Source organism: Plectropomus leopardus, chromosome 11 (assembly GCF_026936395.1).
Source record: "Plectropomus leopardus strain MGB_pleo_1.0 chromosome 11, ASM2693639v1, whole genome shotgun sequence".
Classification (NCBI taxonomy): Eukaryota; Metazoa; Chordata; class Actinopteri; order Perciformes; family Serranidae; genus Plectropomus; species Plectropomus leopardus.
The window spans coordinates 24,424,624-24,435,311 of record NC_142186.1 but is presented as its reverse complement, the minus strand read 5'-3'; the positions used below and the strand labels follow the sequence as shown (position 1 = coordinate 24,435,311).

Genomic DNA, 10,688 nt, shown 5'->3' with positions numbered 1-10,688 from the left:
ATCTATTAATCTTGGTCTCTTGAAAATCTGTGCAATTTGTTGAACACTTGTATCGAGTAATGAGCAAATGAATCCAGTCCCTTATGTCAAACATTTTATTCAGCATATTTAATTCAACATGTAAGAGCATCATTTTAGGATACAGCTTTTTTCATAAAGATAGTGTTCACAGAAAAAAAAAAAAAAGCTTTAACACTTTGGCTGCATTTTTAAAGATTAAAACTCCTCTACTGTTGAGATTATTTCATTATTTAAACGTGTCTCTACTAATAATTGCTTCTTTACAAATACAGCCAAAGAGGGAACAATGGAAGGAGTGAGAGAGATGGCTTGTGCATTTACATAAAATGCATCCTTTTTTAATTATTTATTTTTTTGAGACTAACACTGAAAAGTATGAATAAAAACTAACCTCAAAAAAAAAAAAAAAGATGTACCATATTTTACAGGTTTGTGGAGGTCAGGTAGGGGGAAGTAGACCAGATCTTTCCAGATGCCACCACAGCAACAGTATACATGACAATTAATCCGTCTCGGATAAAATCTGGAACAAAATCACAGTAAAACATTCACACCAGGCCGGGACCACGCTCTTGACCACAGGCCATCCAAATCCTCTGCTGCATGTTTCCTCTCATCCATCTATGCATCTGTCTTTACAGTCTCCAGGGTGAGTGGAACTCGGAGGCGGGAAGAGGAGTGCAGTGTGTTGTTTCAAAGTTTCGCATGTACTTGCGTGCCTGGGAGAGAGCGAAAAGACAGCGGGGATGGAGGAGGAATGGAAAATGAGAGGTGTGGGAGGGCAATGAACAAAAAGTGCAGAACTTGATTATATTAGGTTCAGTCTTTCTGGCTCAGTGCCTTACAAATCTCTCCCATCTCTTAAGGGTTTACACGGGAGGTGAATAAAGCCTAATTCAGAAGGAATTACAGAGGGAGGAAAAGCATAGCATTAGCCGTAATTGATGGCACTGCTCTTGTTTGATGTTAAATGACTTCAATAAGCTGAGCACGCTGAAATATATTACACCAGTCAACCTGAGAGCACAGGTGAGCTGGTTACTATGGCGACCAGAATAGTGTTCCTCGGTGGTAATGATGTCTGAATAGCTGTGATTTGTTTTTTTTTTTTAACTGTGAGAGAACAGGGGAGGTAAGCCAACCTTAAACAGGAAAATGGGGCTTATTGGTGAAAAGGAAATTAGACTTTGTATCCTGATTCAGATTTAAAAAAAACAGGTGGCAGCCCTTTAAACCAGACACAAGAAACAACTGAACACAGCAAGACAGGACATGAATGACAAAAGATTTTTTCCTTACCAAGAAAAGAGCCAGCTGCCGCCTTCCCTCTAGAGTCATATCCTCACCTGGCAACGCACATGTATAACAGAGCGTGAGGTCATGAGACAGAAACGTGAATGTGTGAGTGTAGTGCTGTGTGCTGTCTATTTGCCTAGTAAATGTGTGAGGATCTGTGGGCTTACCAACACTCCATGGAAACAAAACATCTCTGTCTGCCTGATAGGACTGCAGCACAGACGCACACCAGTCGTCGTCCACCTCGTATCCGCTGTACACAGATGCTGCAGAGAAAGCGTGAGCTGTCATTTCACACAGCTCTTATAATACTAACTTTTTTTGACGCCATGACATTTTGAAGTTTTTTCGACAAGCTATGCTATGATTTTCAACATATAAAACTACGTTTTTTAACATTTTTTTCAGACGTACTATGCTATGACTTTTGTTTAACATGCTATACTGAGACTTATTTTTCCTACATAGTACATTATGACTTTTTTTGACACACTTTACAATGACTTTTTAACATTTATTTTCGATATACTACACTTTAACTATTTTCAGCATACTATACTATTATGGTTTTCAATTTACAACACTATAACAGTTTTTCTACATACTATATTGTGACTTGTGACATACGACAGTATAACTTTCTAAAACGTACGATACTGAGAGTTATTAACACATTCTGTGACATTTTTCGAGATGCTATACTATTTTGCTTTTCACACATTGCAGCCTGTTTTGCAGCTGCTGGCTGCAGCAGTCTTGATCATTACTGGATACATTTTCAAAAGTGTTGTTCCCATTAGTCACGTACAAAAATAAGAGTTCAGGTTGAAAAAAAAACAACTTGACCTTTAAAAGCAATTGAAAGTGTCAAACACGGTGAAATGGTGGTCACACATACCTTCCTCGAGGGGACCGGAGGATCCAAGCCATTGTCTGACAACTCTAACCCCTTCATCTGTCATTATTTTTGGATACCTAAGCGGGGAAGTAACATCACAAATTACATTACATACGTGTCTCTCAACAAATCCAAATACATTGATCGCATCCAGCAAAGAGAATACTAAGATCAGATGTTTAAAAAAGCCATGACACCAACCTGAATTGTAGCAGTTTGAGCAGGAGGTCATTGCCTCTGTTAGACATGATGTCCTCTGGACCCCTGTTTGATACAGTGCATTATTTAATATTATATAATGGTGGTCTTGTGTCCAGATTACTGAGTAGGCAAGTGAATGCTGTATCCTCTGTCTTAATTCCCAACATACTGACATTTACTGTGCTGTAAAAAGTAGATCATTCAAGTGCTAGGTAATTTTCTTGTGTGAGTGTGTGTTAATTATGCTCTTATATAACTGGTGTAAGGTATAGTGCTATATAACATACTCTTATTTAATGACAAGAGCTCAACAAAAAACTTGCTTGTATTTTATTTCAAAATATTACTTCTTTGAGTACTTGGTAAAATGTTATGGATGGCTTCATGACAAGTAAAATGATTCATTTCAAAATAAGAAAATCACAGCAGTTGTACCCCAGTGGATGGTTTTTTTTTTGGCATTTTAGAGAATCTTTTTCGTGTCAGTAAAAAATGTTCCAACTTTTGATCACATTTTAACCGAACCGCTGTGTTGCCCTCATTCAACATCCTATTTCAACCAAAGTGTGATCTGCTCATATTATGCATGCGGAAACCTGCTATAATTTATACCCACTGAGACATTTTAAGCCTGACTGTGGGGACTCACGTTGTGGTGATGATCTCATCTCTGGTTCTCCTGATCAGCAGGACTGGTCCCTGATATCTGCAGGAAGAAAAGATGTGTTAATCATCAGCCACAAAAAATAATAGGTAGTGTCATTATTATACTCCAATATGTTGCGTAACATTCAACAATGCCGACTCTGACTTTTATGATGAGCGTCACTATAAACAGATTGTCCCACTCACTTGATGAGCTGCTCAGCATTGTTGAGGTTCATGTACTGCCTGACTGTGTGCTGTACCAACGGTCCTATGAAAAAACAAAGATGTTTCAGACGCTAAAAAAAAGCTCCCTGCTGCAAGAAAAAAATTATCAAAGTATGATTTTGACTCACTCCAGCTGTCAGGCATGACCTTGAGGGCCAGAGGCAGAAGGTCATCGAAGGACGCGTCCAACACTAATGACTGGATTTCTGGGTATGACATCACTGCCCAACTGGCTATGAAAGGAAATGGAGAAATGGAGAGACCAAATGAGAAGAAGGAATAAGCAGAACCAGGAAGGAGGGACTTTGACTACAAGATCCACATTCATAGCATTGTTGCCATTATGTGTTGTTCTGGTCTTTGTGTACCTGTGAATCCTCCTATGGACCAGGCATAGACCACAATGTCAGTGAGCTGGAAGCCCAGTCTGTGCATCGCAAACTGGATCACTACATCCATGGCGTTGGCCTCATTCTGGGGGAATGGCACTCCCTGTGAGAAAAAAACAAGTACAACAACATACCATCCCTGCATTATTATACATAACACCAACACTCAAAGCACCTGCAAAACCACACACGAAAGAGTTACAGGAGTGCAATGTGTTATTGCACTTCATTGTTAATATTAACCATGGGAGTGTACTCTTGTGCAATACTGTCCAACCGAAACCAGAATTTCAACATGCTATTGTTTTCCATTGTGTTATAGCTATGTGAATCACAGGCGTACACTGTAAACTCAGTGACCTCTTTAAAATCTCTTCTTGAAACTCACTTTTATCATTTGGCTTTTTTTAACTGCTGGTAATTGTTTTTACTTTTTATACTATTTTACCTTGTTTTATGTCTTGTAAATGTTTTTGGCATTTTTATTCTTTTTAGTGTAAAGCACTTTGTAACTTTGTATTGAAAGGTGCTATTTAAATTATTTTTGAATTTATGTCAGTTTAAAGACCCAGTGGAAAGAAAAATACAGTTTTCCAGATAAAATCACGTGTCTGTGCCACATATATGTCAAACAAATTCTGTATCAGAATATTTTTTCAAAGTTTCAAATTTTGTTGAATAATTCTTCACTCGACTAGCAAGCTACATCAGTCATGCAAAACTGCACTTCACTATTTGTGGACTGTAGTTACTGATAGAGCAATATGTAGAGAGGATGAGATGTGTGTTTGATTATCAATAAACCAGACCTTAGTTTCAATTTCCAAAATAATATGACAGAGGTCTAACTCATTCATCTCTTCCTGGTCCTCCAATCAAATGCAAAGGGTTAGATTTAAATCCCCCTTGTAACAGTACACAGTAACCACTCCAATATTCTTTTTCACTGGGAATTTAAAGCAAATCTGAAAACGCTGCTTACCGTACTGCCTCCAAAACCCGGATGGTTCCAGCCTAATACAGAGTATCCACCTACAGCGGACAAAAACACAAGATTTAACTACAGCACAACTGAAATACAACAAATTCAGACTAACAGAACTTCAGTGCTTTAGCATTATAACATATTTTGACTCTTGTGGAGTTGCGGATTCCTCACCCTCCAGTGGAGTGTTCATGCAGCCCACCTCATAGAAGCCCGCGTTGCCCTCACAGCAGATGACCTGTGGCAGAATTCATACATCTCAAGAGACTGATGTGACACGAGTTTTTGCTGAACCCTGGAACAAGCCCGAGGCACAGACACAACAAATCATTTCAGACACTAACCAGAGTCTGGCCATTCCTTCCCCCGTCTCTCCTTCGATCCACAAACATGGTGTCGATCTCATTACCATCGCAGGCCACAAGCTTGTTCCTTTGGCCGTCAAACTGTGACAAAATGGAGACATATTGACAGAGAATGATGATCGGTATTTATTAAATACATTTAGAAAGTGTGTTGTTTTTTTTTTACCTCTTCTATTAATCTGGCCTGGCCTTGCAGGAGCATGGGCCTCATGGCTTTCTGCAGTAAACCTACAGAGCCGGGGTATAGCATCCTCCTCCCAAACGAGTGAGCGATAAGAAAGCTGGAGGGGAAGAAAATAGAAATGACACTGAAGCAACATTGGACAAATACAAAATCTGCTGACTGTGATACAAATGACAAATATGCAGTGTTGTTCTGGCATCACGCAGAGCCTTCATTTTTGGATCGTGCTGCATAAACAGCATTTACCTGATGATGTGGCATGGTAGAGTGCGCACAGAGTTGAGGACGCTGTCTGCTGCTCCTCTTAATCTGGGCTCGGGCTTTAGCAGAGAAACACCAACCTTGGATAGTTTTCTGTCACACACAGAATCTTATAATGAAACAGATGGGCCACAAAGCATTTGACATGCAGTGGACGCATTTATCCAATGTTCTTCACAGTGCTGTGAGTGCATGTGTTCATTATGAACTGACCCTGAAGTGAATAGAACTGCAGCAAACACATGGCCGTTTCAAATGGAAATAATATATAAGAGCAAAGACTTACGGATTGCTGACTTCAGTCCAGCTGAAATCCGAAGGCCAGCACGAAAAGTCAAAGTCGTAACACCTCAGTTTCTTCTGAAAAGAAAGTTATTTCTTAAGTTCTGATGTTTCAGAAAGGATAGTTAGAATTTGTAATTGTTCTTTTGTCCCCTCATTCCCCAAAGCATGGCATTACTAATGCCAACAGCTAATCCTGATGAATAGCATTTATAAGTTTCCTCTAACTTCACCTTGTTTGTTGGTGTGTGATTCTTCTTGGTTTCTTCAAGAATGGAGATAAACTGAAGATACTCAGAGTTTTTCCATCTCCCCCACCCTGGGAGAGAAAAGGAAAGATGGTAGGGAGGTGGAAAGAAAGCACAAACAGATAGAAATATAGGCGGCGTAGTGCACATGAAATACAAACAACATTTTGCTGCAAAGCCTCAAGGTGCATTTAATATGCTTTGTGTGTGTAGACCTTGTGCAGTGGTGTCAATGTTAATGCAATCTTATTGACATGCAGAATACACAGCATATGTTTTGATATGTAAAAGATGAATGACTTGAATTAGTCATCACCTGCCAGTCAGTTGAAATCTGGAGCCTCACCTCTAAGACAGGCCACTCCTAGAAGACACACCAGCACTGTTCCCACATACTGACTCACTGGAACCAGCTTACTGCTGCAAATGTAACCTAAAAATACACAAAGACACAGTGACACAGACATCCACATGAAACCCTCTCTTTCCCTTCAAGACCTGAGCCTCATTAACAGGCACCAATACAAAGATTCACAGTCTGACAACTACCCTACAACCATATGCATAAATCAATATCAGAAGCTCAATTATACACTACAGAGTAGCACACAACCTCAAGCAATTAATTTCTATTACGGCACAGTCTCACTGGATGATTCAGTTGATTAACTTTATATTAATCCCACTTGTAGGAGAACAGAGAACATCCCCCGGCGTTTTTTCTTCCTTAATGGAAGGATAAATGTCATTAAAAAAAATACATATTTTGATATGTGTCACTGCCAAATGTACTGTGAAAGTCTTATACCGAAACATGTCAAATTCAGATTTTAATATATAAACTTCAAGTGTAGTATAAAGGAATGAGACAGAAGAAGAAAAAACAAACAATTTGCTTTTTCCCCAAAGCTGGAATTGTTTACATGCAAGTAAGACTGGGTGATGAGGTAGAAAAGATTGTCATAATACTAGTCTAGATAATTTCTAATACTGTTATTCTGTTCAAAATTAAAAAATAACATTTTTTTGGAAGTGACCCAGTAACGTAACTGCTATCTATTAGGGGTGTAACAATCCATCGATATATCGATTAAATGAGCAAGGATTAGGTAACATCGACGTAAAGTGTAAACATCGATCCATATCATCCTCCTTAGGGCGCGCCCTTATTTTGAAAGTCTGTGTCACCGTCACACAGCGTCCGGCAGATAATGGCGAGCAGCCGAGAGAAACATGATGAGGATAACGCTGTTTACTCGGGAAAATCATCAGTGTGGAAATATTTTTGTTTTTCGGAGAAACTGCGAGTCAACAGACGGCGCACGTGATATGTAAACAAAAGCCTTACCGAGGACACATAATGTACCTGCTGGGCCACCTCACTGACTTCGTGCTAACTTTAAGTTAGCTGCCCTTTTTCAACAATGTTGACTGAAAAAACGTGTATGTAAGACTGAAAGTCACCTGCGCGGTTCTGTCGGGAGGTGAAGGGACTTAAACCAGCGGTGAGTACGAGCAAGCATAAATAATAGTAAACTGGTTAAGTTATGAGTAGAGGAAAAGTCCGCTAGCCGCTAAGTTAATTTCTGCAATGTAAAATGTCATAGGCTAATGCTAATAACATTAGCATGTTGCATAGGCAGTTGTTATTTCTATGATCCTTGACAGTTATTATTGAGTTTTAGACTTAAGATCTTGTTGTTAATCCACGTTTTGAGGATGTTGGGAGAGGTCTGTCTACAAGTCAGACAGCCCTGAAGTCTTAGGAAAAAAGATCATGGTTTGAATTAACAAGAAAACATTTTTTCCAGAAAGCATTTTAAAACACAATGAGCCACGTTGAATTATTTCCAAGTATGTATATGTTGTTTTTATCTCTTCTGGCCAAAAGCAAAGAAAAGCGTGGCAGCTTCTCCTGCAACCAGCTGTGTTAAACGAGCATATAATATCGTCCCATTTTGATAGCAGGCCCGTAAATTCAATCGAATTGAAATAGAATCGTGGTAGGTTTTGTAATATCGGCAAATGTCGTATTGTTGTCCAAAGTATCAACTATCAAATATCATATCGTGATGAAACCAGTTATTTACACCCCTACTATCTATGAATACCTGCATAGACCCTAATAGCAAAAATAATAGATATGGGCAGCTGTTAAATACTTCGAATGTTTCCAATGTATTGGTCTAATAGAGAGAATGGTAACCTGACATGAAAGTGATGTTTAGAAGTATTTTAACCAATAAATTTATGTGCAGCACAGGCTATGTAACATTAAACTTACACCAGATTTTTTGTACAAAATTATGATTTATTACTCAAATATAGAAATACAGAAATACATTAAAATGCAAATTTCTAATTCAACTGATGTTTAAAACTACTACTGCTGTTCTACATTTGAGGAAACCTAATTCTTCATATCTATCAATCATAAATGTTTTAAATGTATCTTGCTAAGAATTTTTGACCATCGAACTCTGTAAAGAGACAACATAATATTTCAAATTAATTTAGCTAAAATTTAATAAATGATAATGCTTAATTGTTACCCAGTCCTTGTCAAGATTGCCTCATTTTGCACAACCATGTCTATCCCTCTATGGAGCCTTGTTTTCTATTATAGGTCCCAACTGAGGCTTCAATTAATTATTATTTTCATTTTTAATTATTGTGGCAATTGTCTTCTGTTAATTGATAAGGTGACATTTTCAAATGTCTTGTTTTGTCCAACCAACAGTCCAATTGCCGAACATATTCAATTTACAAAAAAAAATCTGAAATAAGAAAAAGCAGCACGTTCTCACATTGGCAACACTGGAACAAGATTGTTTTTTTAAACCCTTAATAAGTGAATTATCAAAATGGTTGCTCATTAATTTTCAGTTGGTTGACTAATCAAATTACATTTCTAAAAATTTCAGCTCTGTTCATAAACAGTGGTAGATGAAGCACCTGAAAGACACATTTGAGTAAAAGTACAGATTTCTTACCAGAAAATGACTTTGGTAGAAGTTAAAGTTCACTATTAGAATAATCACCTGAATAAAAGTCTTAGAGTATCTCATGTTTATTGCACTTAAGTATCAAAAGTAATTTTATTATATAATAAATGTACTAAAATTAAATGTATTGAAGATTCCTTCAATCATAGTATGTCAAGCCTTTCTTCCCTTTCTTCCTCCCTCCCTGTTTTGCAATAAGTAACTAAGTTTATTAGGGAAAATGTAGTGGAGTAAAAGGGAAAGTTGATATAAATATCACCCCCCCACCCTTAAGTACAGTAAGTATTATTACCACGGTTGTAAACTAGCACCAACAACCAGCCAAATGTTGTAATAATATGCAGGTGGCTGCTAGATTTGTCTCACTCATTAGCCAAAAAAAACAATTGAGTGGCAGGTAATAATAATAATAATAATAATGATAACAATGAATTTTATTTATAGAGCGCTTTCAAGAAACTGAAAGACATCTTACAGAAGTCAAAAAAGATCATAAAATAGAATACATTAAAATACACAACAGACACACATTACATTGCCTATGATACTGATTAAACATTAAAAGCAGTTTTGATAAGTGATTTGAAAGGTGCACAAAAATGTTTCGTTCCAACCATGATTATTATTTTATAACATTAAACCATTAGCCATGACAGCAGTAAACAGTGAAGAAGAAATAAGTCACTCTTTTAATCCAAACCTACCTTTCCTGTACAGATAGCAGAGGAGAAGAGGAGAGCTGTAGTAGGACAGGGACCACAGTGCTGAAGCCTGGAGGGACAATAACAGAAACTTTACTCAGCAGAACTTCTAAATCTTTTCCCTCACAGTATTGTTATCAAAGATACAACCATACTGACCCAGCCGAGGATGCTGTCAGTGTGTTTCTCCAGACTCCTGGGTTGGTAGTTCCATCCCTGCTGGGAGGTAAACTGGTGATAAACTGGTGTAACTGGAGCACTGCTGCTAGCGTCTGACTCTCAAAGAGCTAACGTCTGCTAGCTAATTGCACTGACTGACTTTACCCATTGAAACTGGGTGATAAATATTATAACTACACAACATTTACAGTGGTTTTGTTATAGTAGAGACGTGCTAATTATTCGTTTATGCACAGTTTATATGTTTTCTCCTCCTGTTTTGGCAAAGTTTTCCTTCACCTGCTGGCCACTTAGCGTTAGCCTAACGGTTAATGTCATTGAGAGAAACCGTTTGTGAGGCGTCACTTAGACTGGCTGTTGCTGTGACGGTGACAAACAAATGAATTGTACTTTAAGAGACAGATGTATCGATGTGCGGCTGTCACTTCATTCATTTACAAACTGTCACCCCGGCGGCTGTGCAGTGACTGCAGGGTTTCAATAACAAACACAACACTTCCGGGGGCGCAGCCGGAGCTACATCAATGCTAAGAGATTAAATACTGCTCAGATTTCGCAGTCGGCTGCGCTAAGACAAATGTAAAACCTAATAGGTATCCATACCCTCCTCCCGGCCCTGCCTTCAGGTCGAGACTGGTCCGTTGCACGATGAATTCGTTGCAAATGAGGCCCTAAAATACAGCGGAGCAACATCCAGCCGGCCATTCTTCCACTACGAGGACTACGGAAAGCTGCACTGACCAGAAATCTAAAACGCGAAAGCGCTCAGTAATGTGTGGGAAAAAACGTGTTTGAGACA

At 38.5% G+C, this 10,688-nt stretch overlaps 1 protein-coding gene across 2 annotated transcripts; it reads right to left on the bottom strand.

Annotated features, from left to right (window-relative positions):
- Positions 1 to 77: 77 nt before the first annotated feature.
- On the bottom strand, positions 78 to 10,648 carry abhd16a (abhydrolase domain containing 16A, phospholipase). 2 transcript variants are annotated; one of them, XM_042489393.2, is made up of 20 exons: positions 10,493 to 10,648; positions 9,869 to 9,925; positions 9,713 to 9,779; positions 6,350 to 6,436; positions 5,989 to 6,074; positions 5,760 to 5,833; positions 5,459 to 5,566; positions 5,195 to 5,309; positions 5,008 to 5,109; positions 4,838 to 4,901; positions 4,661 to 4,710; positions 3,658 to 3,781; positions 3,418 to 3,522; positions 3,269 to 3,332; positions 3,066 to 3,122; positions 2,417 to 2,479; positions 2,216 to 2,292; positions 1,485 to 1,583; positions 1,321 to 1,367; positions 78 to 740 (listed from the first exon to the last, which is right to left on the bottom strand). In XM_042489393.2, exons 1-20 carry the CDS (start codon positions 10,592 to 10,594, stop codon positions 657 to 659), a joined length of 1,632 nt encoding a protein of 543 aa, XP_042345327.1. In that variant the 5' UTR covers positions 10,595 to 10,648; the 3' UTR covers positions 78 to 656. The 2 variants fall into 2 exon arrangements, with proteins under 2 accessions (XP_042345327.1, XP_087940480.1); XM_088084354.1 differs by having other exon boundaries at positions 9,869 to 9,928; positions 10,493 to 10,624.
- Between the last annotated feature and the right edge of the window lie 40 nt (positions 10,649 to 10,688).